Here is a 25,869-nt window from a genome sequence, read left to right on the forward strand (position 1 = left end):
TAAAATAGGTTTCTTTATAACCTGATAGCAAACACGAAGTTTGCACAACTCTACTTGAATCAAGGATATAAAAGTAGTTCAACCAAGTGAAGAATGAGATAGTTATTTCTAATTTGCAGTGGTAAAGGACATGGACAATATATTATAAGTGGGCTCCAGCCTCTATCTAGACCATCTGGATTTATCCTGTACTTGCAGCTGTAATGTAGACATGGCGCAGTTATTTGAGGCAGTCAGAGGTAAGTGCAGATGTTCAAAGAGTTTTGTGAATGAAGTTTATTTTGATCCAAAGATAAAACCATGCCTATGTTCTTAAATTCCAGTACAGAGCTCTTCTGTCTGTGTGTATATTTACAGTCACAGTAACATTAACATTTGTAGTCATGCAGGATATGATATTTGGACAATACATATTAGTGGTGTCATTGGCAGGGAACAACTCCATTTTGTAGCTCATGTTACCAGGATTTTGTCATGGCCTTGCTTTCTGTTGCAAATGGCAGTTGGTTGTAACATGTTGTGACATTAGGCCTCAAAGGAAAGGCACATTATTGTGGTACAATATGATATTTTATTTTAGGCCATGTCCTGGAGGACAATATACAACCTTCCAAGGTGTCACCTCAGCACCTGCATGTCAGGTGTATTCAAATTCTCTTGATTTTATTTATTTAAGTCTACAGCTATGGCATCAGATTGGGCTATTTACCATTCTGAGTATTCTGAAACTCTCCAAAATTACAGTGAATTCTGTATTCTTTTGCTTTTAAGCTTATTCCAGACTCGTGTTCGACCTGCACACTGTAGGTTTCCAGTCGGGTGTCCCGACTCAGAGCTCTGCACCAGGACAGCTCCTGCAGTGATGCCACCAGCACTGGATGGAGCAGTCTGGTGTTTCCAGACTTGGGATCAGATTGATCTGGTAAATTTAGTACTTGCTTGGGAAAGAGAGGAGATGGTTGTGCTACTTGTGACATGTCTCTTTTTAACAGGGGTGTAGCATTCAGTCTAAAATTTCTACTAAACCTGAGTTTCTTATTTTGCAAATGAACCTCAAATGAGAGTGAAATGAGCTAGACATAGTCTAGTGGTGCAGGGGTGACAGGAGATCAGTGCCAAGTGTAGGGAAAATACCTAACTGGAAAGCTTCCCCCTTTTCATTTTCTCCAGCAACTGTGGTGGAAAATGTCTCTCTATCCCTACCTGCATTTGTGTCATCAGCACATGGTGGTTTTAGCTATTCATGGGCTATAGTGATGGATGGTACCATTTGTTTCTTTTATAGTAGCTATCCCCCCAAGAAAGTATCAAGAAATCACTGTCTGTGTAAAGACTATTGAACCTTTTGGATAAGGAGTTGCAAGGGCTTTTGAGTGGGAAGAACTTTGTTGCTTTTGCCTCTCCTCCTTTACTAACCCATTGCTTCCCTCATGATCTGTTCTCACTGTGAGCTGGGGGCTTGTCCCTGGAAGGCATCAGCAAAACAGAGAGATCACTGTGCAAAGTAACACTGCAGATACTAATTCCTTCTCCTCGTTTTCCTCTCGGATATCCTTACTGCAGCACAATTTTCTCTTTTTGCCCTCCCTGCCTAGGCCTCACAGGCTGCCCTCTGATTCATCCCCTCTGATGCTTCTCGTGTGAAGCATCATGCTGCTGACTTCAGACTCCCCACTCAACATCATTTTATTCCTGCATTAGAGGAAGACAGAGCAAGGAGGGGAGGCCAGAGGGGCAGAAGCACAGTAAGGGTTGACTGGGCTGCCCAAAATAATGCAAGGTAGAACACAAATCAAAGCCATGGTTGCTACAATGTTATCAGTACTTCTGGTGTCATTTTGTAGTGTGTATGTTTAGAGCTGCAGAACTGCTGTGTTGTGAGTATTTCACCTAGCTGCTTTGGATGCGCCTAACCAGTCCAGGTCCAGTAAACAGGGTCCTCCTTATTGCTCCACTAGTTCGTAAATACAAAAGTATCATTACCAACACCAAGTGCAGGCTAGCACAGGACCTGACACAACAGAGAGTAGTTACTATTATAAGAATCATCTGTGCAGATACTATTGATGGGGAAGGTACTTTGGGGTGATAGATGAAGCACTGCATTCTGGGCATGGCAGATATCTGTTTGCCAGCCACTGATCCAGGGCCTGTCCAATCATGGTGGAGGGCTGCTGTGATCTTAATTTCACATAGCAGTTTGCAGAAATATGTATTATTGCAGGTAAGCAGTACCTTTGCATTATTCATGTGAAAACTCAAGTAAATTATTGTTGGCTTTCATGCTGCAGGTAAAGTTTTAATGAAAACAATAATGAATGCTTTGCTGGCATGCATAGGCAATCTAAGCATGCAGTCAAATTAGCTATCCCAGGAGATGTTTTATTTCCTGAATTGCATGTAAGGAATGCTGTTCAGTTGGTTTAAAAATTATATATACATCCACTGATTAATTTTTGTAGAAGTCTTTTTTTTTTTATACTCAAAGCAAGAGTTTCAATCGTACTGTGAGGAATTATGATGGTAAAATTAAAATAAAAAGTAAGATGCAAGAAGCTACCCGGGCGCAAGAATTAGGGAAAATTCAGAAATATTGCATTATTTAAGAGGTTATAGTATTGCAATATGTGCAATATTGGAGATATAAGCAAAGCATCTTAGTGGAAATGCAAAATGAGACAAAGTTATTAACTGTGTGAGTGAGCTTTTGTTTTGAGCTTAGGATGCCTGTGTTCTTATGCTTGAACAGTTGTTAATGTGTTTTCTTTGATAAAGACAGGAGAGCTGATTCAGATGTTAGGCTAGATCTACACTGGTATAATTCCACTGGTTTCACTGAAGCTATTCGTGTCATCATTAAGAGAAAAGGATTCAGTCCTACTATTTTATTGGAATAATAAGCAAGCTCTTTTGATATTTTTCAGCAGTCACTGAACTGATAAATCACATGAAGCAAAGGTCGGCTCACAGGAAAACCAACAAGGGGGACAAGCGTGTCTTTATCACCATTGCTCCTTCCCTCTTTTGCAGTTGCTTAGTGGCTGGTTTTAAAGCCCTGCTTCAGTTAGGTCCTCTTCAAGGCAATCATAATATTAGCAGCTTCCTGGGGCAACACGAGGTCATTCTCTCAGGCTGGAATAGCAGAGTCACCTTGGCTCTGTCACCCAGGCTCAGGTTCATCAGGGTGGCAGAGCTCTGTGCTTTGAGAGTGTTCTCTGTCCTCTTTCTGCTCCAGAAATCCTGTAGGGACCCATGCACAGTGAGCTTCAAATTGAGGGGATCTCAGGAATGGTGATGAACCAGCTCACTAAATTTTCCGTTACAGCAGAAAACCTGCTGTAGTTGCTAAGAGAGCTTGTCTTAACAATGTGCCAGTATCACAAGACTTTTATATATATATATATATATATATATATAAATATATATATTTGTACATTGTATGATATGAACAATTTACAGAAAGTCAACAAACCCTGTTGAGTGCACTGGAATGACAAAGCTGAATTTCACCAAAAGCCATTGAGCAGGCACACTAGAATGAGGAGGTGGAAGGAATAGCATAAGAAAATATAGTAGAAAAATCACAGAAGTTAAGAGAAATGGAAGAAAAGAACACAAAATGAAATTTAGCGTTCTGAAGAAAAGTGCTTTAAGCACTCCTCAGTGTTGGGAGTGACTTGACTTCTCTTTTTCTGAAGCACTTAAGCTTCTTTCTTGGGTCACCTAATGTATATTAGGCTTATATATATATATTTTTTTGATCTGCCTGGCTGTCTGTCTTTAACTCTGTATTTTAGGATGGTTGTGATGGGTCTGCTTGCCATTTCAGCACTCAGTTTTCTCAGCAGTGTGATCTTTTGAAGGTGGAGTCACTGTTGCTTCCAGAAACAATTCTGTATGGTAGAGCATGCTGTTCCTTTTACAGGATCAAAGTACAAAAGGTGTTCAAATAGAAGGAGAGATTAAAATCCATAGTCTACATTTAGTCATGGCTAGCTTTGCAGTCTGTGTGTGTAGACTGTGGGGGTAGGTCTTTCAAAACAACATTTTCAGACATCAGGAGGGTGTTGGCAACTTAGTAACTTTGTATATTGTATGTAGGTGTCACAGCCTGTGAGAATGTTTTCTATATAAAATAAAATGTATTCTATTTCTTCCTCATGGAAAAGTAACCCCCCCCCCACACACACACACACACACCTCCCTTGCTCCTTGTCTTTTTCCTGATTTGTTCTCTGTTAATAAATAGAGGGTGAGGAGTGTTTTCAGAATTTAGAAGTCCTTTTCACCCTTTACAATAAAGGTCTCCTTTAGTGATGAATTATTTCTTACTGACTCAACCACTGTATTGTGTTTGGCACTTTTATTTTCCTTCCTGTTGTCTTTAGTTCTTTCAAGTAGCATCTACTCTTCTGGGTCTTCTCCAAACAGGTAAGAAAGCATAATTCCTGCCCTATGAAGCTTGTGAAGTAGAAAGAAACAAAGGGCTGTGGCACAAAAACCCAGCAACATTGGGGTAGCTCTTAGTCACATCTTTGTATTACCAGAATTCTTGTTCATCTCTTGCTGAAAAACAAACCAAAAAAAAAAAATCTTGCCCTTGGTCGTTTTTCATTTTCCACCAGCATGTGGAAGAACTCTGTTGTACCTATGCAGTTTTGTTGATGCCTTGTCATTGCCTTGCAGCAGTACTTTAAAGCACTGATCCAAGAGAGGTAGTGTCGCATCCCCCACAAGCAGGGTCTCAGCCATTGTGAATCTTTCTCAGAAAGGGTAGCTTTCTGACAGGGGCCATATTTGACAGTGATAATGATAAATATGATGGCATTCTCCGTAGCCAAACATAAAGCTTAATTGCTGTGCCTGACATGGTGATGTCTGTTTCTTGCATCACAGTTTTGGGGAAATGACAGTAGGTGGCACTGGAGAACAGTAACATGGACTGTCTGATCTGTTCTGAAATGAAGCAGTTTCCTCATTGGCTCTGTGTTGTTAGGTTTCTGGCCCCACGGATTGCTGAAACACTTTGCTGCATTCCTTTTGCAAACCTGTTATACTTAAAACCTTATCCACATCCCTGCTGTATGGAGGGTGCAGTTCAGGGAAGCTCTAAAATGTGTGTGAAGCAAGACTGAGAGCAAGAGCTTGCTGAAGATGCTGTATTTTCTCTTGGGATGTAAGAGCAACACTTTTGCCAGTTCTTTACCTGCAGCTGTGCTTTTTATCAGAGGTAACTCATACATGGACATTCGCAGCTAATCAAATACATGATGTGTCTGTAATGTTAGTGAAATGTAGACTCCTGCCAGCTGGTGGAGCAGTGAGAACATCTAACAGAACAGAGGGAGGCATGCCAGTAGGGAGTCTCCAGTTTGCTTTGTCTCTAGAGATTATGTCCCAGGTGCCAGAAAAAGAGGAGGGGAAGGTTCTTGGGAGTTCTAGGAGGAATTTAGGGTAGAAAGTGACTCAACAGTTTACTACCTGCAATTTAAATGGGAAACAGAAAGCAGAAGAATAATGACTACCCTCAAGCCTAATTAAAATCCTGAAAACATTCAGGATTTCCCAATAAAAGTCTTCATAACTTTCTGGAAATCATTGTGGGAGAGAGGGAGACATGTCTCAGCTCAGTTCCCATTACGTATATAGCTTTCTGTGTTTGCTTAGGAATACAAACTCTTTCTGTGCATATTGTCTCTGTTTTCTCTGTTCTTCTTTTATTATGTTCAATCACTGAGATGAAGCAACAACAGGCAGCCGCGCTGCCATAAACTCTGAAATGGCAGCTGTGTTCCTCTCTTTCGGGATCACTTCACAGTAGTCACTGGTAACAACTGCAGTGCAGCATAAATGCCACCGAACAGTTTGTGGAGCCAGTTGACATTTTAAGAGTTTGAGAATGTATGAGGAAAAATGCATCACCTTTCACCAACTGAAATAAGTTTTGTCCTTGGCTAAATGCTTTTAAATCACAGTGACATCATTGATAGCCTTTGCGATACTTTGAAGGGCAGAATTTTCCCCATAATGCTTTATCAAATTTTTCTTTCGTTCAGTTTGTTATCAGATGTAAGATATCTGCAATTAATTATTAACTTTAAATGATTTATCCTAATCTGTTCAGTGTTACTGCACAAGCTTTTATAACTGAAATACTGTTTTGTTTTTACCAGCTCCCTCACCCTCTGTGAGGATATTTTCATGCCTGTGACAACTTTGGAGCAGATTAGGATTGGGATTTTGTGTGAATTCTGAATAGCCACTTCAGTCAAGCAGCCTATACCTTTTTAAGGAATGGTATGAAGTGTGGAGGCAGATGGTCCCTGAGGGAGCCTCCCTCAGCATTGTGCTTGGAGCAGCCTCTGCTGCTCCCTTTTATGGAGAGTCCTGGGCTGCTCGAGTTCAAGGAATATGTCTGTGACTGGTACTGTACTTACTCCAGCTCTTCAGCAGGCCCTCCACGGAGGGGCAAAGGCTTCATCAGTCTTTGGGAAACATCCCAGCGTAAGGAAGGTTGTCTCCCCCATCAGACTGTCCCAGGCCAAAGCCAGACAGCCTCTCTGCCATGCAAGATGTGTACCTTCCCTCTCTCCTGTGAGCAGAGCTAAGGGTCGTTCTCAGAGCCTGCACCCCCAGGGACAGACAGATGCATGAAGATGGAGAAGAGAAAAATTTCAGAACCCTGTTGTAATGCAGAAGTCTTCCTAAGAGCCAAATCTTTCCAAGCCTTCTCCATGGAGAAGATGTCTTGTTATTGTAAGCATGTTTGATACTTGTTCTGTAAGTGTGAGGTCATCTACCACCATGTTAAGAAAAAAAGTAAGATTCCCAAATAATGAGAAAGACAGCAGGTAAGGTGTTACCTTTTTATTGCTCCTTATGTTTGAAATTTCCCTGAAGGAAGGTGTGGGAAAGAATCATTACCTTAGTAAACCGGTTAAACAGGAAGGAAGGCTTCTGATGAACAAGTTACGCCCCCTCGATATTGAAAGCACGTAGGTCATCGGAACATGACTGTGAACAGGAAGAAATAGGAGACTATATTCTTCTAACAAATTATGTGTTTCAGGTAAGAGGTTGCAACAGATATTCTTACTGGTTAGCCAACGGCCTGGTAGCGTACTTGTGGGTTCTGGTAAAATGAGAAAACCGAGCCCACAGTGCAGAAAGGTTTTTTTATTAGAATGCATGTGCATGCTGGAGGAAGGAGAGTGTTTTAGTGTACTTGGACATCAGCTACCATGTTGTGAGCATTGTGTAATGCTGTCAACTTGTTTGATTTGTGTTAAAAATTTTACAATGTGATGGCATTGTCTCTTAAAGTCCTAGATGCCAGAATTATGTGATTATGTGAAAACATCAGTTGTCATTTAAAAGGAAAAAGAAGTCTTCAGAGTTCCGGGGGGGGACTCCAAAATGGGAATTCAGAAGCCATGAGGCAAAGAAAATGAACCTTAAAGCTTAACCTTTTTTAAATTATATTTTTTGCCTCATTAATGAATTTTGAATCTTAAGGGTTGTTAATGCCCTTGACATGATTCAAATGCAGTAATAGTGGCTGGCAAAGAGCCAAATCCTTTCCTGAAGTTTAGGTGTTGTTTTGAGAAGGATGGGGAGTTGGCCCAAATGCAAAGCCTAGTCTTACTAACAGCCTAACAAGTGAGTATTACAACGGTGAGATTTTCAACATGATGTGCTGAGTCTCCAGTCTAAATGGTTAGTTTTAAATATGTGCCAATATAATAGAGACGTGGTACTACAAACAATGCTGTATGTGTTTCTGCTATCTAACTAGACCTCCCTTTGCAGTGGTCTGGACTCGGAGAGGGAGCCTGCTGTGTTACATGGTCCTCTCATGTGGACTTCTCTTTCCACTGAGAAAAATGGAAGCAGAATACACAGACCATACTCCTTCCAGCCTTTGGCACTGTATCTAACCCGCTTTAAAAGAGAACTAGAAAAGCAACACTTCTGGAAAGTATGGAGAGTACAGGAGATAAACATTCATATATAGATAGATGGAGGCGGTGTGTGCGTGTGTGTGTGAACATTTGTCTGAGAAATGTGATGCTACACATAAAAGCCTTAGTGGTATAATAAGCAGGACTACCTATCAGACATTTACATGTCATTATAGTATCACGGAACTTGTTTAAACTGCAAAGAAAATACTTTAAAAACAGTTGAAAGTATATTACAAGTATTGTGTTTTCTGTACCTCTTTTACAGGCTTCCATGTAGCCATTGTTTATTAAGAAATGTGAGGCTGGAGGGAGAGATCATTCTTTCCTCTTTTATTTTTCCTGAAACATTCCAATTTTCAAGGAAAAAATAGAGTAAAAATTTTCTCTTTTGATTTAATGGAAATATTCTTTTCTCTTTTCTATCTTCTATACACCTCCTGCAGAAATTGGGARCAGAGGAAGTTGTAAAAGAGGCCAATTTAGTTTTTTAAAAAAAAAGTTATTTCTACCTTTATTCATCTTTTTCTGCAAAAGAAGCGGTGTCATCTTGGTCCAAAAAATGGGGTGAAATGCAGAATTCACTCTGAGGGAAATGTGCAGGAATTGGCTTGTAATTTGTATGCGAAGTCCGATGTGCAGGGCCGGAGTGGTATGTATCATTTTGGTTATCTGACTTAGTGCAACTTCACAAATGCTTTTTTCAACACAGCCAAAGCAAACTGAAGCACACAGCATGTGAAATCGCTGAGTAGAGTGCTTGAAAGAGTAGATGGGAATAACTTGGAGAATTAATTTCAGCCTATTTAACATTTCATTTCTCTTTCCTGACTGTGGGTGACAGGAGCCTGTGTCACCTAGAGTTTGATTTCAAATAAAACAAAAAGAAATAAAGCTGTGGTGAATACCTTCTGCTGTAATATAGATTTTCATTGTAAGACACTATTATCTAAGCTAATACAGTATAGATCTTGGGGACATACTGAAAAAGCTATTTGTGGTGCTAAGCTTTAGCAATATCTGAGAGCACTTTTCATCTCAGTAGTATTTTTTTTTTCCTGTTAGGGAATGCATTTTTTTACTAAATTATTAAATCAGATGTTTCTTTTATGCGATAAAGTTCCCATCACATTTGTGTATGTTGTGTGGTACTGCTGTTTCATGCCTTTTCTGTTTTTAGGCTACATCTGTGCTAGTAAATTTAACAGGCCAAGGCCCCTGAGGGCAAGCAACACAGAATTGATCATGTCCTTAGAGCTCAACTCTCTTCCTAGAAAAGGTAGCCTCGTGCCTACTGGGAGCAGTATCCAGTACATGCTGTCCATCTGAACCATGCCTAGGAGACAATGATTTGGCAAATGCCAAAATCATATCAGGAAGCATGCTTATAACAGCATGAATGATGCTAAGGCACTGCAGGAGTTCATGCCTTGGCCTGTTAATTTACTAATAAAGATATAACTTCAGGCTTTGAAGATAAATTGGTTTTATAAAACAAAAGAAAAAAAAGCTGACATTGGTTTATATTTGTTTTGATTTCTATGCCATGTTCAAGCTTTCTGGGTGTTCTTTGAATATTAAGTGTTTCATCTGTTTCATCCCTGTTCTTTCACTTGCTTAACCTCTTTCTTCATGTGATTGCACTAGGATAAAAAGTGGTAGAATATGAGAAAGTTTTCATAGGCACAGAGAAGACAAGGGGACATGAATAAAACTTCAGTTAAGGTGACATTCAGTATGAAGCTTTGCTACATGCCTGTTTTGGAGTCTTAGAATAAGTGTGCTATATTGTTGTAAAATAATGGGAATAATAAGGAAATTGTTTCTTTAATGTTTGTGAGAATTAGTATTTTAGATCAATTGTTCCAGGTGCCCTGTCAATATTATTTAGAAATCGGAACAGGGAAGATAATTTTAAGGCTGAAAATAAGGATCAGGTGACAGAATGTTTATTCTTCAGATAAAGCAAATCTTTACACCCTGTGGAGAAAGCTCTAAAGTGAAGAATACACAAGTGTACTGCTTTCAACTTGCTAGATATTTTTTGGTTTAACTTTTGTTCTGTTCTTTATTTCAGTGAGTATGTAGCTCCAGTTCTGAAGCATCACCCTTTTGACCTTGGAACTATTGTAAAACTCCCCTGAGGATAAACAAGACTGAAGAAAAGAATCAGCCATGGCATACTTTGGGAGAGTGCCTTTCTCACAAGATGAATTTCATGAAGGACAAGCTGAGGACCAAGCTTCTTATTCAATGTACCATTCTGATTCTGCTGGACAGGTCAGTCTAGGATTTGATCAAATAGTTGATGAAGTCAGCAATGAAATATTTTTTTATGGTTCGTCACATTTGCATCATCCTGAAGAAGATTTTTTCATAGCAGACATCTTTGGTTTGAATGTGCCAGAGCAGCAGTTATGTGGTCAGCTTCCTGTCACTTGTGGTGAACTTTACCCTGGACATCTTTCATCTCGCTGGCAGCAAGACACAGTGTCACCAGCGATTGGCTTCAGATCTTCCTTTCTGTCTGATTATAGAAATTTCTCTGTGGTGGATTCCTACCCGTATAGTGAAGAAAGAGAAATCTACAGAAGGAATAGTGTAATTCCAGCCGCAAATGTATTTGATTCAAATGTGGAGAGAGGCAACAAAAATCTGAGTTTTCAGATAGGCTTTGACAATGTAGATGCTCAATATCCTGTCTTTTTAGACAACTATCCATTTGGACAAGGAGTGAGAGATGAAGGCAGAAATGAGGAAGCTTGTTTAACCAACACCTCAGGAAGATTAAGCATAGGACCCATCTGGCCCAGCGGCTCTGGACACGACAGAGAGGTATTTACATTTTTTGGTCTTAATAACGTTTAAAGTTCTTGATCCTCGTTGCCTGTGTCCTTGCACTTTGTGTATTCACTCACACTGATGCAGCATGGATTAGAAACACTTCATTTAAGGACCTGGTGAAAGAGAAAGCATTTATACCTTGGGGAATGAAAACCTTTTTTGTCCTGTGGAGAAGTTTTGTCATGTATCTTTTGATTAAACCGGCTGAAAGCAACTGTGAGACTTCTTGTTTGCTTCTGTGGCCTTTGGTTTTGGTCTTTGCTCCCTCCAAAGATACAGAGATGCAGGAAAGAGACAGATGTATTTTCAATTAATTGTGCAACTTTTGATTTCTTGACAGTCAGTATTTCCTGTAGTATTTTTATATGTTTACAAGAAGGATGCCCTCAAACAAATAGTACATGATTAGTAAGAGAGATTTATGCAGCATGAAAACCTCCAAACATCCTCTTCATTTGATTCCAATATCAGAAGAGAACCTAGCAGACCATAAAAAATCACTTTTGAAAGGAAGATGCCTGCTCTGTCTAGCTAATGAGGATTTTTTACTGGCAGAATCTGTATTCTACCTGATTCATGTTTTATCCTATTTATACTTAAAGTGTCAACACATCTCTGCCATCTACCCATGAAAAAGACTTTACTTCATTTTGAAGTAGTAGGGCCAGTTCCTCACATAGTATAAAATGGAGCATTTTCATTGACTCTAATGGAAACTTGCCAGTTTACACCATCTGAGAATCTAGATTATGATCTAGAACGCTCCAGTAGTTTAGAGTATAATCAGTAATGTGCTTTTTAACCATTACAATTAGTTGGCTCATTGAACCAAAAAACTACAACAGAAGGAGAAGGACAGAAATGTAGAATGTTTGAAGGAGATAATATAACATCCTTATGATCTGATATAAAACCTGAGATTCAAAATAACAGTACATTATGCTGGATTTGTTTTTCTGTTGAGCCAGATTATTTTCTGTGTGTCTGGTTTGGCTGACATATCCTGATCCTGAGGGAGATGGCATACTGTGAACTTCCTTCACCCTGTTATGCTTGCACTTATGTGTGCATATATAATTCTTTTTTAAAAATAAATATGCCTACTGTAGCTATGGAAGCTGGATCCTATAACATACACTCTGTCTTTAGCTGTCTTTCTGAAGCAAATACTTTATTTGTTTTTCCCCTCCTTCCATCAGGTGTCCATGGCTCCATTTGTGACTTTGCGGTTTTTATTAACCATGTCTTGCAGAACTCCACATCTCTCTCTGATATTATATTTCTCCTTGTTTCTCCTCTTCTTTCAAAATCCTGTCATAGGGAAAGATAAAGAAAAATGATAAATCCTCCCTTTCCTCTTGTCCTTGCTAGCATTCTAAATCATTACAGGAATCCTTAAATAGCCTACAGGATACCTCTGCACCATGAATACTAAAAGACAGTTTTGGCTCACCTTCTGCTTTTAAATCCCAGAGATCACAGCATCTTAAAGCAAGGGAGAAGAAACATTTGATTGACTTGTTTCTGTGGACAGGGAGAACTACGGATGGAAACATATGCAGACCTAGACAGATGGGGAGTGTGGGAAGAATATATCTGAGGATAGGAACTCTTGAGACTAATCCCAGACACCATATTTTGTAAGTTTAGTGATGAATACAGGAAGAAGAAGGGTTTATTAGGTGGAGAGACAAGCTGGGTCATGTGTGTTTTGACTGGGGTGGGGATGGTTTGGGGTTTCTTGTTTTTTGTTTTTTGTTTTTCTTACTCATGATAGGAAAACTATAGCATGCTGACATCATGATGAAAAGAACACTAAGAGTTTTAAGGAGAAGAGTATAAAATATTGGGGATGAAGAGCATGGGATGAAAGGGGCTATAGCAACAGGCACAAATACTTCTGTGACAGGAAGAGAGAATTACAAGGGAGGGAAGAGAAGAGAAGAGTGAGTTAAGGGCAACTACAATTGAATGTGTGGGAGGATTTGATTAAGTTGGGGAAATAGTCAAGCTGTTTAGCTAGAGGAGGGAGAAATGGGAAAACAGAATTAATTTGTAGCAGAAAAATCAGTGTGGTCGCAGGAATTCCTTCACAGAGAGACAGTCGTAACAGGACAGAAAGAGAGGCAAGGCAAGGGGCTGGCAAGTGAACCTTAAGACAGTAAGAGAGGGAAAATAACAGTATAAGAAAGTTAGAAGAGGGGAGGGTGAAAAAGCCTGGAAAGAGGTAACTCATTGCTACTGGGCTGGAAATTTTGGAAAAGATAAGAGTGGCTGGGAGGGATAGGGTTTATGCTGCGTTTGACCATCGGAATGGCTGGAAAAGTGGATCACAGAAACAGAAGGAGAGTAAGCAGAGATTGGTGAAGCCCTCGTCAAATGAGTGATGCATCTGAGTAGCAGGAGATGTGAACCACAGCTGCAGACTGGGTAAAATGGAAAGGATGCTGAAACATGGAGCTTAGCATTCAGATAGGTCATAATTATGCAAGCTGAAATAGTCACATTAATGAAATCAAGATATAAGAAATACATGTTGTCTTTATGATCCTTAACTCCTGGATGCAGTTGTATGGCCCTAGGTTTTATTTAATACATGCGGTTCGAAATATGTACTATGAAATAAGGCAACCTCATTAATTTTCTCTGGGCTTGTCACCACCAGATCAGATGTTCAAAAACATTAAGAAACTGTCTTTGTAACATCTCTGTGAGAAGAGATTTTTTTTCCTCCGTATTAGAGAGAAAACTAAAACATAACCTAAAAAATATCTAGTAGCTTTGACAGCTCCATCTAACATATTCAGAGGATCTAATGTTTTCAGAATAGCTAGCAACATTCACTTCTTCCCAGAAGTCTTTCAATTACTGGCTTCCATTGCTGCGGTGAGTAGTCATCACACTGAACTTCAAGATTTCAGTTTGGGCACTCCAGAAATGAGGAATACACAATTAGTGCCCATATTTGGGAAGCACGGTTCAGGTGACTTGATTAGCATCATGTAAGAAATCTGTGGATGGGCAAAAGAGAGATTTCAGTAGTCCAGGGCTGCACTCTGCTACTTTATCCCTGACATCATCAGTTCTCTCTATATGCAATTCTCTGTTTCATTCACTGCTCACTTTTCAGATCTTTCAAGCAGGTAGAGGCTGGGGTCCTGTAGAAAAATAGTGTGTAATCATGCAATTAGTATTTTACCTTTATACACAATGAGGAGGAGTTAAGGTTTCTGGACACCTGAAAACAGTAATGACAAAACCAACTCTCCATTTATTATATCTCAATTGCATGATTCATCACCAGAGTTGGAGCTATATGTCTGTTACATATACCTCTCCTACCAGAACTGATTTGAGTTATGATTAGCTGTGGCATATTAATGCCCTCTGTGTAGACTAGCACTAGTCTACAGGATGCCTGTTTGCCATTAGGACTCACTAAGAACAGCTGACAGCAAATGCACAGTGAGACAGACAACTCCTGTGTTCAGGTCCATCTCCTGCAGGAGACAGTCAGGATTCCTGCTTTGTCTCTCAAGCCCCTGTTCCTGTTGCTTAATAATTACTTAACAATGTCCTTCTTGAAGCTGTAGTTTTGAGGTTACGTACCCGTCTCCTCTCAGCCAATCTACCTTTCCCGTCCTGCTTTCTGGCCCTCTCCTTGCTTAATCCCTTTCTGTTCCTCCTTCCTGAGCTCCCAAGTTGCTGTTTTACTCTCTTCACGTCTTTTTCTTCCGGTCCCATTTGGTGTCTTGTCCCAGCCTCATCTCTTCTTAACTGTGGCCTGTTTTTTCTTAACTTCTCGTTTATTCAGTGCTCTCTTTTCCATGGTATACCTGGATAAATTTGGGCAATCTTTAATGGAAGGAGCAGAAAAAAAATACAACCAAAGAACAATTATCCCCGATTTCAAGCCCCTGGTGTGATTGATTATCAGATAGCTGTTGCTAGCTTAGTATTAAAGCCAGCCTAGTATTAAAGACCTTTGTTATTGGTCACAGATCGTGTTTTTTCTTGAATTTGTTTTCAAAAGTATCTGACTTGCATTCATAAAAAATTAGAAAAAAAAATTTAAAAAACTTTCAAGGTGGGTGCAGACAGATAGTGTGGGCCATTTATACGAGAACTGTTGAAAATGTGGCAAGATCAAAAGAAAAACTAGAACAAGGAGTTGTAATATTAAAGCTACTTGAGTAAAAACTGGTAGTCAGCCTCATTTAGAAGTAGAAAGTGGGAGGGGGACCTCCTGCCCTCTACAGTATTCTTCTATTACAGTTAGTCCAAATTTTTATAATTTTCTTCATAATTTTTTCAAAGATCAATGAAAAAATAAGAGGTTTTGCTCCACAGGGCTGATTAGGAGGCTATTCTGGAAAATGGTAATAGCTACAATAATTAGAAATATTCTTCCAATTTCTAGCTGAAGTAGCCAGTTTGTAAATTTTGTTCATATGTGAGCTCTGTTCGGTAGTTAAAGTAGCTCTTTCCCCTCCTTGGTGTTTGTCCTTCTGATATTTCTGTAGAGTGATACAGAAGTTGCATAGAACTTCTTCTCTTGGGTTTTGTTTTCCCATGTTGGCCAAGCCTGAATGTTTTAATCTCCTTTCATTAGATTATTAGGTTATCCTTCCCTTTGACTTCCTGGCAATTATAGACTCGGAGAATAATGTGGGTTGGAAAGGTCCACAGGTGGTCATATTGTCCATCCTCCTGCTCAAAGCAGGATCAGCTATGAGATCAGACCAGGCTTTATCCAGTCAGGTCCTGAGAACCCCCCAGGGTGCAGACTGCTAAGCCTCTTGGGGCAGGGCAACCTGCCCCACTGCCTGGCTTTCCTCATGGGGGAAGTAGGTTTTCCTTATATGTAGTCTGAGCCTCTCATGTTTCAGTTGAAGTCCATTGTTTCTTACCCTCCCACCATGCATCACTGTGAATAGTCTTCTTGATAATCTCCTCGTAGCTACTGGGGGGCTGCTGTTATGTCTCCTGAAATTATCTCTTTCCCATGCTGAACCAGCCCAGCTCCCTCAGCCTCTCCTCAAGGGCAAGTGCTCCAGCCCTGACTGTAGCAGTGCCCCTCTGCTGAACTTGTGCCGGTTCATCAACGTCTTGTGTTGGTGGGCCCAAAACTGAACTCAGTATTCTGGAGGGGGCCAAATAAAGGAGGATGATCTCTTCCCGCGAACCACTGCTTGTGCCCAGGAGGCTGTTGGCCATCTCTGCTGCCTGGACCACTGCTGGCTGGTGCTCAGCTCACTGCCTGCCACGGCCCCCAGGGTCTTCTCTGCAGAACTGCTCCCTGGCAGTCAGGCCCCAGCCTGTGTTGTTGCAGGGGCTCCTCCTTCCCAGGGGCAGGGTTCTGCCTTCTGCCTTGCTGAAGTTCATGAGATTCCTGTTGGTCTGTTCTTCTGGCCTGTCTAGGTTCCTCTTAATGGCAGCCTTGCCTTCAAGTATATTGACTGGTCCTCCCAATTTGATGTCATGTGAGAGTGCAATCTGTCACCTCTTCTAGATCATGGATAAAGATGTTAAACAGGACAGGTCTCAGTTTGGACCTCTGCAGGACTCCACTTGTAACTAGTCTCTAGGTAGATCACAACCCATTACCCACTGCCCTCACCATCTAACTAATTTTTTACCCATCTGGTTGTCCACCCATCCAATTTGTCATGTCCCAGCCTGGATACAAGAATACTGTGGGAGTCAGTATTGAGGCAAATGAACTTTTCTCCCCTCATTCACAAATCCAGTCATTTTGTCATAAAATGCAATCAGGCTGGTCAGGGACTGATTTCCACTTTATAAATCCAAGCTGACTAGTCCCAATGACCTTTTTCTTTCCTGTGCCCAGACATTGTTTCCAAGTGGACTCACTTCATGATTTTCCCAGGGACTGAGGTGAGGCTGACCAGCCTATAATTCCCTGGATTGTCCTTTGGGTCTTTTTGAAGACGGGTACCAGGTTTGCCTTTTTCCAGTCATCAAAAACCTTCCCTGATCTCCATGACCTTTCACAGATGACTTAGAGTGGCCATGAAGTGACACAGGCCAGCTCTTTCAGCACCCTTGGATGTAGCCCATCTGGTCCCATAGACTGGTATGAACTGAGTTCTCTAAATTAATCCCTGACTCGATCTCCATCCACTGCTGGTAGTTCCTCTCCACCTTAAACCCTGCCTCTAGGTGTGCCCTCCTAGGGCACACAGGGCTAGGAGACCTCATTAGTGAAGACTGAGGTGAAGAAGACATTGAGCATATTTGGCACTGAGTACCTGCTACTCTCATTCCTCACTCCCTTCAGGATCTGACCTCCTCCTGCAGCTCCTTCACCTGGAGAATTAGCACCACAACCAGTGCCCGACTCCCATCGGCAAGGCCACTGCTGTCCTCAGCCTGCAGGAGAGGCACCAGGCACTCCCTGCAGTTGGAGACCTGGGCTGCAGCATCCTTCTTGAAGCCTCTGCCGTGTCAAGGACAGTTTTTGCAGCCCGTGAGGGAGACTGTGCCGTGTGGCACCTCACCACCATCACTAGGCAGTCTTCAGTAAAGATTCTGGGCTCCCTTTGTGCCCTTGCTGCAACAAATGCTCTAACTTTTTTAGCCATCTGTGCTGTGCTCTGGGAGATGTCCTCCTGCTACTGGTTAGAGTTCCTTCACAAGCAGCATCAATGCCTCTTTGCACTTTTTCTAGTTTAATTCCTTATCTGGAATATAGATGACAAGTGTTATACACAATATCCCACATGAAGACTTTCTAGAGCCAAGTAAAAATATCTTTTTGTAAAAGTATCTACCATGATATGTGTGTGACCAGGAATTTTTTTTTTTTATGACTGCATAATGTTGTGAGCCTGTTCATGTTATCAAATCATTCAACGTTTCTAAATAGTGAGCCTCCATCAGAAAGTCTTTTTAGTGCCTACTCTAGGTGTGTTGTAAGGTAGGTATCTAACAAGGATGGAAAAAATGAAACAGTAGAGTTCTTATTTTCTCCAGTGACTATTGAAGGACCTTCTGTAAATAACTTTTAGGCAGTTCTTAGCATCAGGGACTTGCAGCCTATGAATTTCTACTATTGAATTTAGTTTCATTCTGTTATTTCAACCCTCAGGGTTATCTACTGGTTTTCCTACCAGACATTCCAATTTTTCCCTGTATTGATGTTGCCTCCTTATTGTCTTTAAATTTCATTAGCACTCTCCTAAAGCTTGTGCTATTGTGGTTTACGAAAATATTAGATAAAATCAGTATCAGGCCTGAAGGAGTTTATAAAGGATTTGTGACTTCCGAGCTTTCAGTCCTGACCATTCTAGTTCCCCCGTTAGCCAGCTCCCGGCTGATCTTTGATCTTTTATACTCATCCCATCTTCTAAATTGTAACTAATAATTTCCCAACCTCCACCTTTTCAGATATATTGCATTTCTTTGACCAGAAAAAAAGTGTTTTTATTATTAAAATGGGAAAAATACATCTTGTACCATATCTCAGTTTCTTATGTGCCATGTCATTAGTTGTTCCTCTTTCTGAAGGGGTTTAAGGTCGCTGTTTCAGTTGGGCCTTGAGTCAAAATGTCTGTATGTACAATGTAGAATGGGCTTGCAGATATAGTAATATTAAACCCTTTCCTGGAGGTAAGATTCTCACTGAAGTGTACTATGGCAAATAGACAAGGTAGTGCTCTGACCCAAAATAAAAGCCCAGACCCGTGCTCTCAAAGTTGAAAGAAAGTACCCAGGAATATTTCCTGTTCAGACAGAATACACTAGCTTCCTGTTGTCTTTCTTATGGACTTACCTGAAAGGTTTATGGAGTTTGAGGGAATCTTGAGCTTCCTGCAAGGGCGGAAAGGGAGAAGTTAAGGATTAAAACTCACTGCAGCATAATCTTCATTTTGTCTCCTCTCCCTTTTGTAAACTAAGCGTACATCTTTCGCATTTAGAATCACCTGCAGTCTGACACTAGGTGAATTTTGAAAGCTTTGTGGGGAATTCCTTATGTTTTACAAGGAGGAAAAAAGAAAAGATTAAATCCTGGGCAGATGATGCTTTGTGACTTTCTGTTTTATCTCTGTAAACATTAAGAGTGCAGTCAAAATCCATGGGGTTATTTGTGCTTATTTGGAGCTCCATCAAGTCCATGAAGGTATGAAGGTTAGTTCTCATGGAACCAAATGCAAGGTTAACCTTATGTTTGTTCTGTTTCTGTTATCCAAATAACTGAGCTCTGTTTCCTCTGGTTTCTTTTTGGTATTTTTAGCCTGCAGTTTGGTCTATCCAGCTGGTTGAAGCGAATCGAGGGAGTAATGAAAGAACAGTTGCTTTTTGCAATGCAGTGGGGAAGTAAGTAATGAAAAAACTTTACTCGGCCAACTGTGACATTTTCCTTATTTATATTAATTGGATTGGTTATCCCTGCATTCCTGAAGAGTGTCTTAATTCCAGTATCTCTTTAAATATGGGAACACTCCTAATTTTGGTTTAAAGATTAAAATCCACAAAGGAATGTTAATTCTGAAAACATTTTCTCCCTTAGCTGTCCCTTTTATTAGTGACAAGTACATTTAATTCTTCAGTGTCGCTGGGGTTTAGTGTACGAAACCTAAGATCTGTTTTCTGCCACTTTCTTGGACAACGTTAGTGCATGCGTAGTTTGGAGAAGGAAAAAAACAAGACCAGAATTACTATATACTGTGCTCATGAAAAGTCAGTTTAAAGTTTAGCACGTGAAAAAAATTCCTTTGATTACTGTTTACCATTACAGTTAGTAGTGTGGCTTAATGGGATTGAATGTTTTTCACTTAATCTTCTTCACAAAAAGAAATTGTGTTCACATTCAAGAGCCATAAGAAATGCAGGACTTGAGACCATCTGTGCAACTTCATTCCCTTTTGTATGTATTCACTGATCACACTATCAAGTCATTAGCACAAGTGCATGCATTTTTCCCCAAAAAAAGTAGATGAGAAATGGAGTGCTCCTTTTTTTATTTAATTAGACTTTAATGAATTGACTGTACTCAAGGTCAGCCAAGCCTGCTTCTCTTAAAAGAAAAAAAAAATCCAGTTTGATGTTGCCCTGAAATTAACAGTAAATGTATTTCAGCTTCATACAGGGTAGATGATCAGCCTCCACACACACTCATTCATACATGTCTCAGTTTTCTTTTTTTTCACAGTACATCAGGCTGAACCCCAAATATTCAATTCTAATAACATCAGATACATGAAGGCGTATTCCATATGGCAGACTACCTTTCAAATATTCAGATTGCTATGTCCAAACATTCTGTCTTCAACTTTGCACTCCAATTACAGGCTATTGATTTCTTTTTTTTTTTTTCCCCTGAATAAATGAGTTTGTTTATTTATTAAGCCATTCCTGCTTTGCAGTCACTTGTTTTGTGTACTTCAGTAGCAAATGCTCTTTTAAAAAGAATAAAAACAATCTTTGCTTTTCTTCTATCAAAAGAGAAGGCATTCTCAGAAGAAAATGTTACGGTAAAGAAAAGACCAAAAAACCTCATGGACTGGCGAATAACTAACCCATTCAGTCTTAGTGAATGAGCATCCTTCCAGTTCCCAAAGAATCTCAGTAACTGGCAATTTTATACATCAGAGGCAAGATATGTAATTCCAACTCTGTCATGCAAACTTGCAGCTCCAGCATGTAGCTCAAATAGAAACCATCGTATTTTTCTGCAGATAATATTTGTACAGGTAGCAATCTATAACTGAAACATTTCATTGTACACATACCCAACTTTAAAGCAGTTTCCAAAATCCCTTTATTGGGTTTCTTTTACAGTTATGGACATAGCTATAGCAAAATGGGTGGCTTTAGAATACATCTTGAAGTCAGATTGATACCAGAGGAAGATGCCGAACTGACAGTCTTGGGGTTCAATACTGCAAAATGTGGAGTTCCTCCAGCTTCTGCTGACTTCAGAGATATGCTGTGCACTGCAGAGGAATACACAGCATTGTGAAAGAGCAGGTCCTTTGAAAAGTTAGTGCTTTCTAGATACGCTGAATTGTTGCAGCATAGGAGGCAAGTAGCACAAGATTTTCTTTATGTAATACTTCTGTAGATCTTCAGCCACGCCATGGGAGGCCTAACTTCCAAAATACGTGTTATGTGAGATGCACGTTTTGCCCAGCAGCTTAGTCCAGAAGCTCTTTGGTCCCTTGAAAATAATAAATGGCCATAAATAAGCAACACTTTCTGGAACTGAATGCCTTTTTATCTGAAAGGCATAAGAAGGAAATTTTTGTCCCTAAATTATCTTAGAATAGAGAAAGGGTCGAAGTGGGGATAGAGATGTGGTTCATTTAGTTTTGAAATGACTACCAGTAAGTTGAAGAGGTGATTCATGCTCTGCAGATGCACACATCCCATTCATTTGCTGCTGGAGAAAGGGTAGTGAAGTTTTCAGTCTTGTTCAATTCTTGGCCTTTCCACAGAAATAGGTGATAGTGGAAAGCTTTATGTGCACCTTGCTCACAAAGGAAATAGGCTGACACCAACTATGTAGGTCACCAAAACAGCTGCTGTAGTATAATGATTTTTTACTGTAAGTATAAATCTATCTCATGTACTGCAGGTATTGTCAAGCCTCATTTCCTCTTACCCCACTGAAACATCATGCCCCCTGGCTTTTTATTATAAGAAATGGGCTGCTTCATTGGATTATTAATTTTGGAAGCCCAGGCTTTTCTTTCTTTTTTTTCTTCTTTTTTCTTCTCACGCTGTAGAAATGCATGTCAAAAGAGGAGTTTGTACTGTTGTTTTAGAGAGTTGGGCAGCAGCCCTGAGGCAGGAGGTAACATAGTAATGAAGAACTTTATGTGAGAGAACTGTGGCACAAAATACACTGTAATCAGAGATCCTATAAAGCGCTGCCAACTCAGAAGCTACAAAATGCTGCTTGAACTAACAAACAAAAAAGAATGCAATATGCTTAGTGCAGGATGTTCAAATTTAGCTACTAAAATATTCAGGCCAATTAGTGAAATGTAAAACCTCGGTACAATATGTACCCCCTTACCTGCAGCTGTGAAGTGTATTTGCTTAAAATGCAAATTTAGTCTCAGCTGACAGCCCTTAATACCTGTGACCAGTGTTCATCAGGAAATGGCACCTCAGGGAGAATTAGTTTCTGCAAGTTTGTGGTAATTGGAAGGAGGAGGGGCAATATATTTTATAGGAAATGGTATATAAGATCAGAGGACCTCAGTGACTGTAACAGTTATTATCGTCTAAAGATATTTGCTTAAATACCCAGTGTCTTAGTAATGAGGATTTCAAGTTGGATCCTAGTGCTGAGTGAAAATAGGGACTTAAAATGTTGCATAGAAAGCATGTTCCTTTATTCATTTTGACCAGCTGTACTAGTCACAGCTGTCCATGCACATGCTCTTGGCTTTGCGGTACAACTCTGTTATTTAAGCATATGTTTGAGCACCCTCATAGCTGCTATGCTTAAATTATTCTGATCACAGTACACTGAAGTTTGTGTCTAAACTTCTTTTGGCTTCACTGAGGTCAGGCTCAGCAGTGATCCTGTGAAGTTCATGAAGATTTTACTTATGGTTTTTCCCTATTAAGTAAAATAAGTAGCTATATGTACATTGTGTGATCTCACTAATGCATCAAATCAAAGTAAGTTGCTGCTATTGTCCCCTCTGTTTTCACAAAATATATTATTCCTAACAGCTTTCTATGTGATGTTGCTATTGCAGTATTTTTGTTTTGTTCTTGTTACAAGAAAGCTGAAATATGTACCTATTTAGACATAATTTCATCATATGTTCTCCCCAGAATAAGAAATGCCTATCCTGCTTATGACTTAAAGACAAATACTGGGAAAATCTGGAGTGTCGCAACAAGGTTCCCAGACCACATCCTTGGCAAATCAAAATTCAGAATCAGCGTTTGGACAGATTCTTCACCATATCCACTGCTTATTACTCAAAATGGTAAGTGATTGAGATTTCCATAGCCTTCCACAATTCAGTTCTGTTGAGATGATAACAAAACACATTTGTTATCTGGAAAGACACTGGGAGAGTAAGCTTTATGTGAGCCTTGAGTGCATTCTTTGTCATACATGTTTGAAGTATTTGCTGTAGAGTTAAAATCACATTAAATATCACGCTTATAACAACTTTCGCTAAGGTGCAGATCTATACTTTCTTTAATCACAGTTGGCAGCAAATCCAGCAGTTGGAAATGGGCCAGTGTTCAGACTTTGATTCAGAAGGTATTTAAACATGTGCCTAACTTAAAACATATAGCTCGTCCCCATATAGTCAGGACTTTTCACATCGTTGAGTCTATTGCTGAATCCAAGGCTTAAAAGAGTCTGTAGTTTCTAAGACTGTTCTGCATCCAAGGTTGATGAGCAGATTGTGGGAAGTGTATGTTTGTCATAAGTTGAAACAGGAGAAGTTCTGACTGAATATAAAGAAAAGGAGAATAATTAAGCATTGGAACATATTGTCCACAGAGGGTGTGGAGTCTCTGTCCTTGGACGTTTTTAAGATCTGACTGGACAAAACCCTGAGCAACCTGGTCTGAATTCATGTTGACGCTGCTTTGAGCATGAGGTTGGAGCAGATGGACCTCCTGAGGTCCCTCCCAGCCTGAATTATTCTATTGCTAGTGTCTGTGGGAAGCTGCCATTGCCACAGTGGCTGGCGTATCTGTGGTGCATCTTAGATTCCAGTTCTGGTAATCTTTACCTCTTAAACCACATGTGGAAAAACAAAAGAAATTGAAATTAAATCTTTTTTCCCTCCCCTTCTCTTCCTGTGTTGTTTCATTAAGTGATAACCTTTTTTTATGAATCTCGTCTTTGGTTGTTAAGGAATTATTTGGCTGTAACATACTCAGTTTAATGGGTTGAAATTTGAAAGTACAAAGCTCTACAGAATGTTAGTATATATTTTAAAAAAATTATTCTCATAAACACTGTCACTAAGACTTCCACATTTACTCATCCAAGTTTGGTTACTTGTGTTGGGAGCATCTGCACAGTTACTGGAAAGCCTGCCAAAATAGTAGTTTTGGTTGTCTTGAATCATTATTTTTTGGATTCCATGAAATCAAGGTCCCAAAAGCTCAGGACACTTTGAACAGAAGGTAGTATTCCCTGCACTGCTAGGCAAAGTATCTACAAAGGACCTACACTGAAGTTTGCTTTAACACAAAATCTTAACTAGTGGCAAATATTTTGTCCTGTAGCATCATTTTATCTTTTAGGTTGTTCTGAGTTTGTCTGTATAACTTTATTTACAAAAACATCTTAGAAGGCCCAGCTGATACCAAAGCAGATGTAAGAAACAGTTCCTATCCTAAACTTGTGGACAGGCTAAGTAAACAGTGAGATGCATTCCAAGAGGGGAGGGAGTACGCTGTTTTTGCCCCATCTAGCATAAAGAGCAGAAAGAACTGTTAGGTCAGGCAAACACATATGGCAGAGCAAGGAAAGGAAAATGGATCTATGGAGTGCAAATGAATGATACTAGCAAGTTTCCGTTTTTTACAATGAGGAACTTGAGCAAAATGCATGTTATATTTTTAATTCAAGATTCTGTACCATTCCCCTTTTTCTGGTGTGTGTAAATTTAGCAAATAAACTTGTAGTTTATATGTCAAACCAGCTATAAAGAGTTGCTTGAACAGCAAGTTGTCAAAGGGAAACCAATTCTTTTTTATTTCAACTTTGTTTTTGCCACCCCCTTCCGTCTGCCCTCCCCCCCAAAAAGAAAAATGTTGGTTGTTCTGTGAATATCATAGTCATAGTCCCCTAAATTTCCCCTGAGAAACAATTTGGCGTTTCTTGGTTTGTTCTAAAATAATAGCATAGCGACTTTGGACCAGATTTGCTATTACAAATTGGCTACTCTTGGCTACACTGACCATTCATAACACCATTAAACCCAGTTAAATTGGCTGGTTAGGCTCAGTTTGCAGCTGCTGTCTGAATCTGGAGCGGTGTAAGTTAGTCAACACAGAAGTGTGAATTATGTGTTTATTTTGGAGGTGATTTTTATTTGAATGTCAATAGTTTTCACTTTTATATCAGAAAGTTCACTTAAAGCTTGTAGTGAAAGCTCGAACTTTAATATAGCCATGGCCACTGACTTTGAAGCAATTAAGAGATACCATGAATAAAAAAAACTGAAAGGAAAATCTGCTTTGGCTTTTCTGTTATCAGATAAAAACAATGAGGTTGCCTGAAAATTCTGGAGGAAGTCCAGACCAAATCCTGCATTGCAAAACAATCTAGGTACATTACATGCAAACTTTTCACTGAATCAGATATTGGCTCCTCTAGAGGGAGTATCTCAGACTTGAAGAATCAGTAAACTTGTCTGGTGGAACATGCCTTGCATGCATGTAAAGACCAAACTTATCAGATATGTTTGCAATTTGACTGCCATATTATGCATCTTATTTTCATCTAGTTTTGACCAGTTTTTCTAAAATAGGAGTAGAGGAAGTGTATTGACAGGGTTGGAAAATGGCTTAAAAAGATGAGGAAGTGTTGGGGAAGAATTGTTGAAACAATAGAGTATTTCTGAAGAGCAGATTGCATAAACTTGCATGTACTTGCATAAACTTCTATCACAGAATCACAGAATCACAGAATCGCTGAGGTTGGAAGGGACCTCTGGAGATCATCTAGTCCAACCCCCCTGCTCAAGCAGGGTCACCTAGAGCACATTGCACAGGATCGCATCCAGGCGCGTTTTGAATATCTCCAGAGAAGGAGACTCCACAACCTCTCGGGGCAACCTGTTCCAGTGCTCTGTCACCCTCACAGTGAAAAAGTATTTCCTCATGTTCAGATGGAATTGTCTATGTTTCAGTTTGTGCCCGTTGCCTCTCATCCTGTCACTGGGCACCACTGAAAAGAGTCTGGTCCCATCCTCTTGACACCCTCCCTTCAGATACTTGTACACATTGATAAGATCTCCTCTCAGCCTTCTCTTCTCCAGGCTAAACAGGTCCAGCTTTCTCAGTCTTTCCTCATAAGAGAGATGCTCCAGTCCCCTAATCA

General features: G+C 40.0%; 1 protein-coding gene across 1 annotated transcript in view; it reads left to right on the plus strand.

The window, feature by feature from the left end:
* The first annotated feature begins 10,136 nt into the window (after nt 1–10,136).
* Nucleotides 10,137–25,869, plus strand: part of PIK3C2G (phosphatidylinositol-4-phosphate 3-kinase catalytic subunit type 2 gamma) — a 211,999-nt gene continuing 196,266 nt past the window's right edge. The window contains exons 1-3 of the mRNA XM_026066913.1: nt 10,137–10,796; nt 19,063–19,145; nt 22,623–22,780. Of these exons, the coding sequence (XP_025922698.1) occupies nt 10,137–10,796; nt 19,063–19,145; nt 22,623–22,780 (901 nt within the window). The remainder of the gene's footprint in view (nt 10,797–19,062; nt 19,146–22,622; nt 22,781–25,869) is intronic.

The sequence above is a fragment of the Apteryx rowi genome, unplaced genomic scaffold, assembly GCF_003343035.1.
Source record: "Apteryx rowi isolate R43461 unplaced genomic scaffold, aptRow1 scaffold_25, whole genome shotgun sequence".
NCBI lineage: Eukaryota > Metazoa > Chordata > Aves > Apterygiformes > Apterygidae > Apteryx > Apteryx rowi.